Source organism: Euprymna scolopes, chromosome 15 (genome assembly GCF_053919585.1).
Source record: "Euprymna scolopes isolate OS-2025 chromosome 15, ASM5391958v1, whole genome shotgun sequence".
NCBI lineage: Eukaryota > Metazoa > Mollusca > Cephalopoda > Sepiida > Sepiolidae > Euprymna > Euprymna scolopes.
The window spans coordinates 46477658-46495759 of NC_136496.1; the positions used below are offsets into that span (position 1 = coordinate 46477658).

General features: G+C 36.5%; 1 protein-coding gene across 15 annotated transcripts in view; it reads right to left on the bottom strand.

The window, feature by feature from the left end:
- LOC145293809 (potassium channel subfamily T member 2-like) overlaps nt 1–18102 on the bottom strand; it is a 659145-nt gene that overhangs the window by 578671 nt on the left and 62372 nt on the right. For 12 of the 15 annotated variants that reach the window (XM_080140398.1, XM_080140404.1, XM_080140403.1 and 9 more), the window contains one exon: nt 915–977. In XM_080140398.1, the coding sequence (XP_079996524.1) occupies nt 915–970 (56 nt within the window). In that variant the 5' untranslated portion in view covers nt 971–977. Of the gene's footprint in view, nt 1–914; nt 978–18102 lie in introns of those variants that run through there. The other 3 variants (XM_080140406.1, XM_080140409.1, XM_080140408.1) reach the window with 3 other exon arrangements.

Here is an 18102-nt window from a genome sequence, read left to right on the forward strand (position 1 = left end):
TCCAAAGTTTAATCAGATGTTTTAATGTTTTTATGCTAAATCCAAAGCTCAATGAAAGTTTTTAATGTTTTTTTATGCTAAATCCAAAGTTCAATTAAACGGTTTAATGTTTTTTAATGTTAAATCCAAATTTCACTCAAACATTTTAATGTTTTTTAATGTTAAATCGAAAGTTCAATCAAATGTTTTAATGTTTTTAATGTTAAATCCAAAGTACCATCAAATGTTTTAATGGTTTTTAATGGTGAACCTAAAGTACAATCGAATATTTTGATGTTTTTTACGTTAAATTCAATGTTTAATTAAATTTTTTTATGTTTTTAATGTTAAATCCAAAGTTCAATCCAAAGTTTTAATGTTTTTTTTTTAATGTTAAATCGAAAGTTCAATCAAATGTTTTAATGTTTTTATATGTTAAATCCAAAGTTCCGTCAAATGTTTTAATGTTTTTTAATGTTAAATCGAAAGTTCAATCAAACGTTTTAATGTTTTTAATGTTAAATCGAAAGTTCAATCAAATGTTTTTATGTTTTTTAATGTTAAATCGAAAGTTCAATCAAATGTTTTAATGTTTTTAATGTTAAATCCAAAGTTCAATCAAATTTTTTAATGGTTTTTAATGCTAAATCCAAAGTTCAATCAAATGTTTTAATGTATTTTATGTTAAATCGAAAGTTCAATCAAATGTTTTAATGTTTTTTAATGTTAAATCCAAAGAAAAATTTATCAAAATGCAAAAGTGATTCAATTGCTATTGAGCTGGAGAATTTATTTAAATTGAAATGAAGCAGTTTTATTATTCCCGAAAAAACTACAAACCTAAGGAAATAACAAATATACTACTATAGTTTATTTGTTAGTTATAAGAAAAAGGAGCAAAATGTTCCTACATATAAAATTGAGCATCTACTCACCTTAAACTGATATCAACATTTTCAGATATTGTAAAAGCTTTATTATAATATGCCATGTTGATACTGAAAAAGATTTTTAAAAATCAATATTATTTTATAAACATTTGTGAATTTTATTCAAAAGAAACTTAATATAATCCAAAGCATATAAAAGAGTGCTCAAAAGTAAACAACTCAAAAACAATGTGTAAGTGAAAATGTGAAAAGATTAGGTGAACTCATTGGCAATGGAGGCAGTAGAGGCAACCCATAACAGCAACATGTTATCAGGAAGGCACCGTTTCACCTTCAAGAGACTTTACGAGGCATATGTTAATAAAATCTCTTGTTGTAGTTCTCGGATGAAATTAAAAATGCCTGTAAATACTACGACTCACTTGATTCAACAACTTCCACTCAAGGGTTCTTATTAATAAATTGCTTGTTATCTTGTGAGTAAGGATTTGATTTTATTGCTACAAGTTAAGTTATTAGAAAATGATGGGAGCGAATATTTATTTCTTCATGTGGAAAGTAACATTGTCAGGTTGTTGGGTGATAACGATAACCAACCAACTTTGCAAGTAGTATTAATTTCATCCATCTCTTAATAGACTACTTCAGACCCCTTTGAGAATTGCATGTCATGAAAGGATCCTGGAAACAACGAATAAAGTCGCCCCCCCCTCTCTCTCTCTCTCTCTCTCTCTCTCTCTCTCTCTCTCTCTCTCTCTCTCTCTCTCTCTCTACCTCTCTCTCTCTACCTCTCTCTCCTGCTTCTGTCCATTGGATTCCCGAGCATCGACTATCTTTATCCAAATATATACTGCTTGTAGAGTTTTGGCGGTCAACTGCACTTTCTTACCTTCATCATTTGGACACTGTCCTAATCTTGTCAACCTACACCCAACAGTGTAAGCAACTTGAATAAATACCTGATCGTTCTTTGTATATAAAGTTTTGTTTTCTTTTTTTTGTGTGCAACATTTTTGTTGTCATAAACAATATTAAAAAAGTTGATCTTAAAGTCTGTTAAGACTAGTCTTTCTATAAGTTTATCACTTTCTCATAGGAAAAAGGAACTTAAAATAATCCTATAGATTAAAAGCTTCAGATAGCTATCAGCCTTGTCTTGTCTATAGTTGGGTTCATTGTTCGACAGCTGTTACTTGCTTACATACAGTGTTCAATGTTAATTATTAGTGAAGCAATGTAATAAAAAGACAAACGAAAGACTCATCTTTAGCTTAAGAATAGTGTGCGTACGTGTGCCCCAACTAGACTGTTTTGCCTGCACACTTATTGTCAGGATTGATAATCGATTCCACATAATTTTTTAACTAATCTTCAATTCTGTTTAATGTATGTTCGATATGTTCGGCAGACGAGAAATTCATGTAAATGTGAGCCATTATTTGTCTATGCTACGAGATCTGTTAAGTCAATTTTTTATCATATATATATATATATATATATATATATATATATATATATATATATATATTTAATAATAATATGCATGTTTATTTACCTCTTATGCATCAGATTAGACATATGGTCAGGTGGGTAGGTGAAGTGCACTCAGATCTACAAAAATTCCTTAGAAAATCCATCGGCATTTCACAGCAATCATAGATCAGGCAACTAATAATAACCCTAACGCCTCTCAGTGAGAAGGTAAAATCTGTGAGAGCAGACCTCCTGAAACTGAACAGAACCACACCTCAGTCCGACAGCAACAAAGTTTTATGTGGAGATAGGTAACCAATCCAGAACATTCTGCATAAGGAACCGAATCACCGGTTTTCACTGGACCCTTGAAAAAAAACAGAGACTTCCCCCTGAACATTAACACGCTTTATTTGTCTCTATGTAAATACGTAAATAAACGTCTCTTTCAGTATTTAAACTACAGTGTATATTTATTCCTTTCAAGGAATACTTTATCTTCGATTGGTCACCTTAGGACATATCAAATTGGCACTGGAGACGAGATGCGAACTCAGTATAAGAAAAAGAAAGTGAACACGTGGTGAGCGCGAAAAAAAAAATTCTCAAGAGTTTATATCCGATTAAGGATATACTTCTTAGAAAGCGAAAGACAACTATTCACGCAAGTACAAAAATTTTTTATATTTTTATTGCCGTTTTTCTTTGAACTTTCTGAAAAGTTGACGTCATATCTGTGATGTACACAAGTAAAGGGACATAACCCTAAGAGTTATCTACCCTTAGATGCGTACTCTCTAATAAAGTAAGCTCGGACGGCAGCTATCTGGCGGCTGATCTATTGTTAACACCTATGTCTGTGTTGTCGTTCTTTAATGCTGTTTGATTCCTGCCAGACAGGAGCCGCCAACATTATATCTGGCGACGAGAGATTATTTTTCGTTACGAGCTCATGCTACATAATTTTCGGAATTTAATACAAAAAAAAAAAAAATGGCCAGCGGTGGTTTACCAGTTTTTCCCAGTTTCAGCGAACATGCGGACCAAACCACAACAGCGTACATGTGGACTAAACCACAACAGCCGTTCATAGGAAAAAATGGATAGACAGGTTGGAGAATTTATTTGTCACAATGGACATTCACGACGATAAAAAAAAAAGAAAGCGACACTTCTCCACTATACAGGAGACGAAGTTTTCGATATTTTCCACGATTTCACAGACCAACAAAAGGGCATAGGCGCAACATTTTGGACGACGTCAAATGTAGTTTCGGGTGAAGATGAAATTACAAAAAAGTCAGTAACAAATCATTTTACGCCGCAAAAGAACACGTCGTACGAAATTTTCAAGTTTCGACGGGCCATGCAAGACCCGAATGAAAGCTTAGACTCGTATCATACACGACTACGGACTCTAGCCTCCACGTGCGATTTTGAAGATAAAAACAGAGATCTTGCCCAAATTTTGCAGGGGTGCACATCCTCTAAAGTCAGAAGGAAGGCGCTAAGAGACAACTCTATGCTAAAGCAAGTCCTGGACGAAGCGAGGGCAATCGAACTGGCTTATACGCGTGCCACAGACATGGAGCGTAATGAACTACACGCTCTTTACAGCAACGAGAACTGCAAGCGTTTCACAAATGGAAATAACGAAAATTTCAACACCAACGGCAGTAAAGACATTTGTTGTGAACACTCACGGCAAAACAGTCGCCATGACACCTCGAAGAATCGACCGCGTGGTGGACAAAAAAAGATGGCAGACAGCAAACGTGTCACTATTGTGGATACTCTTCTACACACCCGACTTGTCCAGCCCGAGGGAAAGAATGCAAGAATTACCACAAGAAAAACCACTTTGCGAGAGCATGCAAAGCAAAGCCAGTAAGAGTAATTCGTTTCACCAATCCTCCTCCGGTATCCCCCTCTACGTCTAGTGACGAGTCTGTGTACTCGGTGAAATTTACACCGTCAATTAAGACACCAAGAGTTACCGTCCTTGTCAATAATTCCCCTGTACGTTTTTGGTAGACACGGGTGCTAGTGTCAATATAATTGCTGGACACATATATGATGGTTTAAAGCACAAACCACGTATAAACAAAACAATGACCCGGATATTTGCGTACAGATCTAAACATGCCATACCCATCCGAGGATTTATTAATGCGAGCATAGAATTTCGTGATAAATCCTGTAGGGCTAAGATATTTGTGGTCGACAGCGACAATCCTTTAGTTGAACAGCAGAACCTCTTGAGTGGTGATTCTGCTGAAGCACTGGGAATGATAACGTTTAACTTCACGTTCCATGTGACGATCCCAATTCAAGACGAGTTCCCCACACTTTTGTTTGATGGAAAGATGGGAAAAATTTCCGGAGTTACTATTAATTTCCACATTGACTCATCAGTTTCCCCCGTAACTCAGCGACACCACAGGATACCTTTCCATGTGAGAAAAGACATGGAGATGGAACTCAAACGTCTCAGAGAAATGGATTTGATTGAAGAAGTCACTGGACCTACCCCTTGGGTTAGCCCGGTTGTGGTAGTTCCCAAGAAAAATGGTAGCGTACGAATTTGCGTCGACATGAGAAATGCAAATGAAGCCATTCAACGGATAAAACATCCAATGCCAAATGTAGACGACTTAATAGCAGACTTAAATGGATGTACAGTTTTCAGCAAACTAGACCTCTCCAATGCTTATCATCAACTAGAAGTGGAAGAGTCCAGCAGATATATAACGACATTTGCCACACATGCAGGTTTATTTTGTTACAAGCGTCTAAGTTTTTGGTGTGAATGCAGCCTCTGAACTATTTCAAAAAGCTATGTCAGACCTCCTCAGAGACATCCCAGGAGTGAAAAACCTATCAGACGACATAATAATTTATGTACGTGACCAGCCATTACATGACATCAGCTTGAGGAACACTCTGAAACGTCTACAAGAAGCAGGAGCCAAGCTGAACAAAGAAAAATGCCTTTTTTCTGTACGGAAACTGACTTTCTTCAGACACATTTTCAGTGAGAATGGAGTGTCCCCAGATGCAGAGAAAATCTCTGCCATTACAAAATGAAAATCTCCAAGGAACATTAGTGACGTCAGATCATTCTTGGGCATGACACAGTATGTGGCTCGATTATTATGCCACTATTAGTGAACCACTGAGACGGCTCACAAAAAAGATGCTAATTGGAGATGGACAGAAGAAGAAGAAGCAGCTGCAAACAAGTTAAAGGAAACTCTTACTGGAGCTGAAGTGATGGCGTACTTCGACCCGAAGAAAAACACCAACATCCTGGTAGATGCAAGCCCAGTTAGATTAGGTGCAGTTCTGACACAAGATGGGAAGGTGCTATGCTATGCCAGTCGTGCCCTCACAGATGTAGAACAGCGATAGTCTCAAACTGAGAGAGAGATGTTAGCCATCGTATATGCAGCTGAACATTTTCATCTCTATTTATATGGAGCGAGATTCAAAATCATCACCGACCATCGTCCTCTTCTTGGGATTGTAAAAAGTTTTAAACCGACAACAACAAGGATTGAACGCTGGCGTATTCGTCTCATTCCCTACCAGTACAACCTAGTATACCATCCCGGGAAAGATGACCAAAACCGTACGGACTGAGTCATCACCCAAAACACATATCATCTAAAGACAATGTAGCAGAAGCCTACATAAGTTATGTAGCTAAGAATATAATACCAAAATCTTTAACTCTTGAAGAAGTCAAACAAGCCACAGAACAGGACCCCCAGTTACAAAAGGTCATGGTTGCTGTGGACGATGGAATGATTCCCAGCTGTCAAGTTTTTCCCCATTCAAGGATGAAATTTCAATACACAATGGTCTCATCCTTCGAGGACACCGGTTTGTAATTCCCTCAAAATTAAGGAAGAGATCAGTCGATATAGCTCATCAATCTCACCAGGGCATGGTCAAAACCAAGCAACTAATAAAATAAATGTGGTTCCCAGGAATCGATAGATTGGTGGAGAAAACAATACACGGATGCATTCCCTGCCAAGCCTCAGACCCAAGGCAGATGAGCCGCGAACCCATGCACTCCTCACCACTACCAGTTGCACCATGGACTGAAATCTCAGTCGATTTTGCAGGTCCGTTCCCATCAGGTCACTATGTGTTAGTCATAATCGACGATTACAGCCGATTCCCTGAAATGGAGGTAATACCCTCAATATCTGTGTGTACAGTTATTCCCCGTCTAAACATGATCTTTGCTAGACAAGGATATCCGACCATTCTAAAATCCGATAATGGTCCGCCATTTCAAGGACAAGACTTTAGAGACTTAGCAGCACAAGCAGGTTTCAAACATAGACGCATTGCACCTCTATGGCCTGAGGCAAATGGTGAAGTAGAGCGTTTTATACGCACCCTAAAAAAATGCGTTCTTGCGGCGACGGTGGAAGGCCACAACTGGAAAACCCAGTTACCACATTTCCTAAGGCAATATAGAGCCCCCCCCCCATACCACCACAAAAATGTCTGGCGACCGATCGATTGTTAACACCTATGTCTGTGTTGTTCTTTAATGTTGTTTGATTCCCGCCAGACGGGAGCCGCCAACATTATAATATCGTCTTGTGTTGAAAAGCAATTCGGGAGTGTTTTGTTTTTGGTTAATACGATAAAATGAATTATACTGTGGAAATTGTTTTTGTATCATAAAGAAATTTTTAAAAGAAGTTTACATATTTGAAAAAGACGAAAAGGATCTCTGAAAATTTGTAAACTATTGATATTTTGTATGGTGAATTTTTTTTTTCTTCGGATATTTCTCAAGTCCTGACAAATTTTTTATTTTTGTGACGAGATTTGGGGGGGGGGCATCTTATTTTTTGGAACAAAATTTTGTATATGTTGACTTTGTATTTGTGCGTTTAAAAAAAATGTCTTCCGAACAAATAACAAAGTTAACGAAAATGATAACTGAAAGCTTGATCGCTCAACAAAAAACTCAAATTAAATTTCAAAAACGGATGTTGATTCAGCAAGAATGTTTTGAATCATTTGTCATTCAGCAAACTACAGAGAATCGTCTGTTATGTGAAACTGTGTTGTTACAAAAATCTGAAGATGGCGTATGTAGATTTTTTTTCAGCAGAGGGTATAGCCAACTCTTTAGCGGAGTTCAAATACGACCCAGAATGAGCTAATACGTTCCCTGTCTATTATTGTAGGTTCGAGACGAGTTTTACAAAAAGATGTGAGAAATGATCGGACGAGGAAAGAATCACACTTCTACTTCAGAAATTGGGTACGGAGGAAAACACAAGATTTCCGAATTTGATTTTACCAAAGAAACCGGAAGATATTTCTTTTTCGGAAACTGTTCAAATTTTGTATTCGATATTTGGTGACAGAGACAGCCTTTTTCATAGAAGGTATAAGTACTTGAACATGCAAAAAGAAGAAACTGATGATATTATCACATATGCGGGTAAAGTCAACGCCCAGTGCTAACTATTTAAATTAAAAGATTTGTCAGTTGACATGTTTAAGGGACTGACAGCACCGAAGGACAAGGACTTAAGGTCAAGGATTTTATTGATTATGGAGCAAGATCCAGAAATTAACTTTCAAAAAGTGGCAGAAGAATGTCAGAAATTGATAAATGTGAAAAGGGATACCACTAGGATAGAGGGAAAAACTATATCCCACGTCCTAATGGTAAAACAAAAAACATTTCCCAAGAACAAAGGAAAAAGTTTTGAATGTTGGAGCTGTGCGGGTTCGCACTTAAGAAAAATTGCCCTTTTAAAGACCAACCTTGTGCCAAATGTGGTTTAATCGGACACCGATCTTCCTAGTGCCGAACTAAACAAAATAAACAAAGACAAAAATTTAAGTCTAAAGTAAATGTGGTGTTGTCAAAAGGAGAAGTGAGACAAGGAAGTAAAAGAAAATTTGTCAATACTAAAATAAATGGTCGCATAGTGAAACTACTTTTGGATACAGGTAGCGATATTTCAATCATCGACGAAGTGATCTGGAAGAGGATTGGGTGTCCAAAACTAGAAAAACATTTAAAATTGCCAAAGGAGTATCCAGCAAGAGATTAAAATTCATGGGAGAATTTAATTGTAGTGTATCCCTTGCATCAAAAACTTTTTCTGCAAAAGTGTCAGTTGTTCCAGGTATAAATCTTGCCTTTTCGTAATTGATTGGATCGTTTTGTTTGATTTATGGAAGCTACCCATAAATTCATTTTATAACAGTGTGAGTGTAAATGAAAAGAAAAATTTCAAACAAAATGAGGATTTTCTTACGGTCTTGAAAAATGAATTGCCCAGGGTTTTTTCTAAGGGGTTAGGTATGTGTACTAAGACCGAAGTGAATTTTGAACTAAAGCAAAATGTGAAACCTGTTTTTAAGCCAAACAGAAACGTTCCTTTTTCTTCAAAAGAAGATATTGAAATTGAACTGCAGAGACTGCAGGAAAATGGTGTGATCGAAAAAGTTGACTATTCTGAGTGGGCAAGCCCCACTGTATATGTTAAAAAGAAAAATAAGAGGATTTGGGTATGTGCCGATTTTTCTACAGGCCTCAATGACTGTCATGGATCATAGTTATCCACTCCCATCCTCTGAAGATATTTTTACAAAGCTGAATGGAGGGAAAATTTTCTCCAAAATTGATTTATCCGAGGCTTACCTTCAGGTAAAAGTCAGTGAAGAATGTTCGAAGTATTTATGTATCAGTACCCATTTAGGACTCTTCAGACTCAAAAGGCTCCCTTTTAGTTTGAAAGTAGCTCCAGCGTTATTTCAGCAAATAATGGACACAATGCTTGCCGATTTAGATTTTGCAATCGCATATTTGGATGACATTCTTGTAAAGAGTAGAAATGTGCAGGAACATAAGGAACATATCAGAACATTTTTCCAAATAATTGAGGAATTTGGTTTCAAATTGAGTGCTGAAAAATGTGAATTTTTTTAAAACAGATAAAATATCTGGATCAAATCATTGACAGCCAAGGCAGAAGACCGGATCCTCAAAGAACAGAAGCCATTGAGAGGATGCTAGCACCTAGCAATGTTGCCCAGTTACAATCTTTTTTGGGTTTAGCACAATATTATGCTCTATATCCCAAAAATGTATAAGTTGAGAGCACCATTGAACAAATTATTAAAAAAAGGACGAAAGTGGTCAAAGGTGTGCCAAAGCGCATTTGAAGAGATTAAGAAATGCCTGCTATCTGATTTAGCACTTCGATCCACAGAAGGAATTGATTGTGGCATCAGATGCAAGTGATTATATAGTATAGACTGGAAGACAGATCAACGAAGCCAATAGTTTATGCTTCCAGATCACTTTTGCCTGCAGAGAGAAACTATTCTCAAATTGAAAACGTTTAGCAATAATTTATGCAATTAGAAAATTCCATAGATTTATTCATGGAAAATTCCATAGATTTATTCATTACGTTGCAGACTGACCACCACAAGCCCTTGTTGACTATTTTTGGATCTAAAAAAGGCATACCAACTCACATTGCAAACAGACTTCAACGATGAAGCATAATTCTGTTGAATTATAATTTTAAAATGGAGTACATTTCATCCAAAAATATTGGACATGCAGATGGACTATCCAGATTGATTCAAAAGTTTGCATAACCTTTAGAGGACACAGTGATAGCGGCATTAAGAGAGGGAAAAGAACACTTTCTCACATCCAAGGCAGTTCATTATCTTTACAAATCCACAGCCAAACAATGTATGTCATATTTCAGTCGGTGAATCTGTGCCCATTTGAAAATTCTTGATAAATTGCAGAAACGTGTATGTAATTTGATTGGCCTATTCTTTCTTCTCTGCGCTAGTCACAGGCTTTTCTACAAATACTATACTGACATGTGTTCCTCAGAATTGTCTGATCTATTCCCTGCTTCCTTTGTTTCAGCTCATTTGACTCTTGGTCTAGAGGTCTCCATCAATTCACTGTTTTAATACGTCATTGTAATACAGCTTCCTATTTCAGTAGATTCTTTCCAAGGACTGCGCGGTTGTGAAACTCTTTTCATGCTCACTGTCTTCCTTCTACCTACAGCCTTGGTCTTTTCAAGACTAAGGTCAAGAAGCATCTCATGTCTTTGCATTGATCAGCTTTCGTTCCTGTTATCTCCTTACATCAAGTGGTTTCATGCCTTGTCTCGAGCGATTTCCATAAAAAAATACTACACATCGATTTCATATGCACCCGTATTATTGTTTCATGTTAGCAGATATACGACATGCAATATTTTGAACTCTTATACCTTCACTAGGGTAATGCCATGTAGCCTTGCCAGTTAGATATAAAAGAATCATATCTATTTATGTTCGAAATTATGTTATTATGGATAAAAAGTTATAAAGCGTTTACTTTTATTGTGATTGCTTCATTGTATTAGAAAATACGAAGTGAAATTATGCTTTAATTTATTCCACATATTAGAAATTTATTGATTTCTCCTTCTGAGGAGAAGAGCAATTCTTTGATAATACATTGATTATTATATTCGTTGTTTAAACGATTGATGATTTAATAAATTTGTAAAGTATGTAACTTTACTTTTCCTTCATCATCATCATCATCATCATCATCATCATCATCATCATCTATATTGTTGTTTTGTTTTAACGATAATACGGTTAAGTAGCGTCTTCACGTTGAATTTTATTTTAGAAAATCGCCTATTTGGACGTAAAGAAATAATATTTTTATTTATTAATCTATTATTTTTAAAACAGTAATTTACGGACATGCATGTTTCGGGGCCCTACCACTTCTTAGAATAGCTTGGCTGTCTCTCTAGGAATCGAACCCCATTGTTATACAACCCATGCCAGAATTATATGCAAATCGATATTTTTGTTCTAACTCCGATAGTTTTCAATGAAAATTCGTGAAACTTGGCATGTTATACGGCAACACTCACGCATGTGCGGATATAAAATTTTAAGCTGATCTGTGCAATAGCGAGCAAACGGCAGCCATTTTCGTGACATGCAGTTTTTTTTCAGCGTGCCAACTTTATATGTAAAACAATGGTGAAGTGCTAAAAGATTATCGAACTATTGATTATTCTAGGAATTTGTAAATTGAGAACAACAATAATAAAGAACAAACAACTTCAATATGGTTTCATAGTACAATCAATATCTTATATAATTGCCATTTTTATTGACAAGAGCAAAAAGCCTTTGGTCCATTGAAGATGTCAAACTTTCGATTTCATCTGATGAAATGTCTTTGGCAGCAGTCAGAATAGCATTCCTGAGGTCATCATTGGAGTTGTACTGCCTTCCTCCGGAGTAAATATTTTGTTTCAAGATCCTCCATAGATTTGCGATGGGATTTAAATCTGGAGAATAGGCTGGCCATCGCATTATTTTCCCATGTCTGCCAAAAACTCTCCAAATATTCAGTGACTATCCTTGCAGAATGAGACGGTGCATTATCATGCATGAATACCATATTTTTTCGGAATGCCAAATTCTTTTTCTCATGCCAGGGTTCCAAGTGTTCCTTAATGAAGTCAATGTAGAGTTTGGCGGTAATTTTCACTCCATGTGCGACTCTGAATGGTCCTACCAGCTCATTGCCAATGATTGCAGCCCAGAACATCACACCACCACCTCCTTGTTGATGCCGGATCCTTTGGGGACGTAGACCTTCATTATGGTACAGTCTTCCCCTCCATCCATCGGGTCCATCAAGGGTTACTCGACACTCATCGGTGAACAAAACAGTTTGAAAATTCACCTTCATGTGATCTCTTGCCCACTCCATCCTGTTTTCCTTGTGGATATCCTTCAACTAGGGGCGGACCTCTGGCTTTCCAAATTTTGCAATCGTCCTCAGGATGCGGCAACAAGTTGATTTGGGCACATCAGGAACGCCAGCTTTTTCAAAAACTTGTTTGCTAGTTTCAAGTGGGTTACGGCGAGCTTCTCTCTTGATTTTGCTCATTGTTCGACGTGACAGATATGAGTTCTTACAAATTTTCCCTTTGTCAGAACGTCCGTTGCAAAGTTGAGGGTTAGTACAATATTTTTTGATTGTACGATGATCACAGTGTAATTCTTTTGCAATTTCTAAGATGGAAATCTTATTATGGAGCCTTTGAACAATTTCAGACTTCTCAGCTTGACTTAAAACACCTTTACGTCCCATCTCACATATAAAGTTGGCATGCTGAAAAAAACTGCAAGTCACGAAAATGGCTGCCGTTTGCTCGCTATTGCACAGATCAGCTTAAAATTTTATATCCGCACATGCGTGAGTGTTGCCGTATAACATGCCAAGTTTCACGAATTTTCATTGAAAACTATCGAAGTTAGAAAAAAAAATATCGATTTGCATATAATTCTGGCACAGGGTGTATGGTTATGGAAGATAAATTATCTGTTATCTATCTATCGGTCTATCTATCTATCTTTGAATCTGTTTATCTATCTATCTATCTATCTATCTATCGCTCGATCGATAGATAGATCTATCTGTCTATCTAGGAGTGTCAGAATTCGCCATTAAAAAAGGAGTGATTAATAGATTCGCTATCTTTCGAAGCTTATAACAATATGAATAATGTAATTTAAACTCCAATTTTTTGTTTCAGTAAAAAGAGCAAAGACCAAACTTTAAAATAATAAAAGGTTTTATCGAAAAATATACAATATTTTTTTAAAATCGGTTTTCTTTAAAAAAGATTTCACGAAATTCAACGAATTTTAACTTAATATAATAAATATATGTAAATTCTTATCAGTTTTTGCCTAAAAAACACCCGACGAATTTCGATTTTTTTCTTCTCCCAAATAAATACATGAGTTTTGATTTAATATATTTTATTTCTTCTTTATGGAGTGATTTTTTTAAATATCTAAAAAAAACATTGAATGAAATATAAAAAATTGTCGTAATTGTACGAAAATTTCTGGACAATATAACAAGATTATAAGGTTTCACGTTAAAAACAAAATTCAACATGGTTTTTTAAAAGCAGGTTTTAAACTTTGAACTTTACAGGTAAATTTGAAAATAACTATTCTTTTTTGGTTTTAAATTAGCTTATTTTATTTATTGTTCTTTTATCTTCAATTTGTGATATATAAATTTGAGGTGAAAAAATTAATTATTTTCATTTGAATAGGCATTTCGAAATGGGGGAGTGAATTAAAAAAAAAAAACCGCTTGTCTAGAATATTATATTCGGTTTATTGGAAAGAGAATAAAATTTCACGTTGAACCGGAAAATGTAGTAAGAATTGAACCATTAGAAAAACTTTAGATTTTATAAATTTAAAAATTAAAAAAAATTTACCTCGTAAAATTCAATTGATTTCATTACGTAAAAAAATGGCTGCATGAACGCGCGCAGGCACTTTATAAACACTGTTTTTTCTTTAAATAACAAATAATACTTCTATTATTTTTTTAAAACAACTTTAATAGTTTATTTTGGAAGTATTTTCTATAAAGAAAATGAACAACCCACTTTAAAAAGAGAAATTACGAGGTTTTTTTTATATTTTATTCGCAGTTTTGTGTTAGGGGTGTCAAAAAATGCCCCAAAATTCTGACACACCTAGGGTGCTATCTAATGTGAAGTAAATACAAGATGAGATGTGAAACTATGTTTCAATAAAAGTTGTCAAAATATCAACATGTAAACTGGACAAGTTGCACCGGAAGAGAATTGACCAGCATCGAAGTAAGTGTCTTTCTGTCATGTGTTCTGGTTTGCTGAGAAAATAGATTAGTTGAAAAGAAGACGTCAAACACAGCGGACAGTTTAATAGGTCGTATCTCCCTCATCAGAGAGAGAGAGAGCAGACGTGTCTCAGATTGGAGAAAAGAGAAACCCACAAGCAAAGATATTCACTTCCGATTCTTCTGTGATCGGCACCTGGGAAGTAATAAAAAAAACTATATAAATAGGCTTGGAGTTGAAAGGCATTCGTTCACAGATTCCAGTTTCCATCTAAGAACAGATTAAATGTGGACCAAAACATCAACGACGCAGTTGAAAAGTTGATGAGGTATGTCGAAATACGTGTATGCGTTTATGTAATTCTGATACACACGCAGGCAACCCACTTAGACGATCACGGAACATAACTAGCCTACAACACGATAACTTAGGGTTCAGATAGTGAAGAAGCCACTATAGACATTTAGTAACACGACATACAATAACACGACATATATATGAACACCCTTTCTACAACGTAATAACAGTCCGGTGTGGTGTCCGGTTCGCTATGAAATCCTAGATAATTTTACTGTCATTTTTATCGTTTATAAACTTATGTAGATTTCTCGTTACTTTTTTTCAACGATAAATACAATTAAGTAGTGTTTTCGCCTACAGAGACAGTCAAGCTACGCTGAGGAGAGGTAGGGCCCCGAAACGTGCATGTCGGTAGATTATTGTTTTAAAAATAATACATAAATAAATAAAAATATTATTTGTTTACGTCCAAATAAAATATGGGCGATTTCTAAGAAAAAAAAAAGATCTTCAAGGTGAAGACGCTACATATCCGTATGTTTTTTTTTTTTTTTAAATAACAAGAAATCTATATAAGTTTATAAACGATCAAAATAACAGTAAAATTATTCAGGACTTAATAGCGTAACGGATGGGGCTGTAATACATATCATCTGGGGTTCAATGCCTAGAGAGACAGTCAAGCTACGCTGAGGAGAGGTAGGGCCTCGAAACATGCATGTCTGTAGATTACTGTTTTAAAAATTATATATATATATATATATATATATATATATATATATATATATATATATATATATATATAATTATAAAACTCAAACGATCTTGTAACGAGTGATGTAACCCACTTTCTTATTTACGATATCCGGTTGCGCATGCACGCATAAACATTAACCCATAACAACATAAACAAATAAACACAAATCTTTTTTTTTACAGATTTTGACCTGCGCACTGAAATATTAACGTTATTATTTCGAAATTATTATTTAACATGGGAAGAGTGGAGGTGTTTTGCAACTATTCTTTATTACAACTATACTGTCGCTATTTTCTTACAACTAAACAACTTTAACCCATTGACAAACATAAGAACAATTGTAGTAAAGCGAAGACTACTACTACTACTACTACTACTACTACTACTACTACTACTACTACTACTACTCTCTATCCGTCCCTTTTCCTTCCTTCTTTCTTTTTTATTTTTTGTTTACATTTCTAGATACAAAATAGTTGTGTGAGAACGGTGAATTTGTTGACACATTTACTAATCTGTTTCAATATTAGTTTTATTTTATTTTATTTATTTAGGTTTTATTTTTTGCTTCAGGTTTTATTAATTACTTCTTTTTAGATTTTAAGTTTCTATAACTTGGTTGCAGGATTCCAGTATGGGGTTTTCATTCTTATATTTCTCATCGGTGCGTTTTTGCTGCTAAATGACTTTCTTCGGTGTTCGATCCGTAGGAAAATCATGTTTAATTTTCGATTTTTGAGCGATTATTCGGAAAAATAGGTAACTTTACACGAACAGGGAGGATTTTTTTTCATGTTTGAGCTATCCGTCGGTGATTTTTCATTTTAATATACTTTCATAGAAATGTTTCTGTTATGTCAAAAAACCCTATTTTCTTTACGTCACAAGTGCCACGCTCATACATGAATTCCATAGCTAATATAACATACTGACCCAACGGGTTACGGGTAGTCTAGTCTAGTATATATATATATATATATATATATATATATATATATATACACGCACATACATGCATATAGAAAGATCGATAGATATTTTTTCGGCATTTTATACACACAAAAACTTTGCAGACTCTTATACAAAACGTATATTTGCTTCACATATAAATTCTATTTTGTAACAAACTTGTTTGAACCATGCCTTTAAATTTTTAAATTATTGTTTGTAAGATATACGGTGCGAACACTAACCAACCACCAATTTGCGATTTTGTTTTTGTTTTTACCTTCCATCATGATTTTTTTTTCAGCATTGAACTGAAATAATAGTATAAAATATTAAAACAATACAAAATATATACAAAAATATCATATATACATAAATGTCAAAATTTAATAAACAAAATTGCAAAATTCAAAAGCAAAATTCGAAAGTGGATCCTTCCATGAAATTTTCAGGAATTCTTAGTGAGATTATAATTGAAAATGCTAAATTCATCAGTGTCAGCAACATGGCCTGGGCTAAGCCGACGCCCACCGCGGCACAATTCACAGGTGCTGGTTCGTCCACTTCTTTTGGCAAGTCCAGCCAATGGCGTGGCACTCTGGTCAGGCAATCCGTGCATTTCTGACAGGACTGCACCAGTGTCACATCTATGGGCAGGTTGAATTCCTTGATGATCTCGGTCAGGGTAGCAAGTCGTCTCTGTATTAGCATTTCGGCCGATGCCTTCATTATCAACCGTGCTTTCCCACTCAAGGCATCGGTTATCCACCAATGCATGCACAGAGAGTCTGCGACGATGTGTAGCACTCTGGCCTGCGACTGAAGCGCCAGATTTATCCCTTTGAGTGTAGTATCAAGCTCAGCCAGATTTATGTGCCCTGTGTCATTTTCTGGCTGATACGATAAATCCATCAACCGCCAGAGCAACGCCAAGGGCGAGTGAGCTGACATCTACCCAAACTGTAAACTCGCTCCCATCGATGCACCAGCTCCCTCGCACAGTGTCATCCTTGGTCACTCTGGACACAGCTTCCACCAGCATACTTTGCAGGGCGGCATCGTGTACCTCATCGTCCCATCCCATTGACATGGCAGTCACACATCACTTTATGGCCGCCACCCCATCCCGAGCCACCCACACACGGGCAAGTGGCCCACCAGTTTTCTGTAGATGTAAAAAATGCTGCAACGCATGATGTTGAATGGACTTCCGAGGTGTCACCACCTCTTCTCCAGTGGAGTCCATCTGCGCTGCCGCTTACATACAAGCCAAGAACTTTCGCTCCATTTTGCAGGCACTCTGGCTCCTTGCACAACAGCCCAAAGCTCTCAAAGTGTTCTTTCACTGCCTGGGCAGACATGAAGTTCTCGTTCACGAAAATGTCGTCGATATACGACGACGTCACCTGTCGCACGGCTTCATTCTGACGCCGGATCGCCTGCATAATTGCTGTCATAATGTTCGGGGCCACATTCAGGCCGAACCCAAACTGGCCAAACAATAGCGAGTCCCTTTGATCTCGACTGTCTGGAACGGCCACAGAAATTTCTCGACATATCTGCAGATAGGCTCTTCGCAGGTCCAGGATTGCCATGTATGCTCTCTGCCGCCATCATTCTTTCAGTTTATGTGTGCAGACATCAGCCCCTGCCATGTGTGAGTCAACGTGTTCATTGAGTTCCTGGTAATCCATGACAGGTTGGACCTTCTGTTTACTCTCTTGCCTGACGGCCATCAGGGGGATCAGCCCTCTTGGTGGCCCGAGCTCATCCTCTGTGTCAGAATCAGCCAGCCAGCCATGATCCATCCAAACCTGGAGTTTTGCCTCGTACTGCCCCTAAGCCATGCGGGAGTGGGATACTCCATCAGACAATTCCTCAAGAACACTGGTGGCTGGTCGGCCAACCACTTTCAGGACGAGATCAACACGTTTGTGCCCTTGTTGTATTCCGAGTGGAAGTCAAGTTCATCAAGAGTGATTGTCGCGCCGACCTGTTCCTCCCGTTG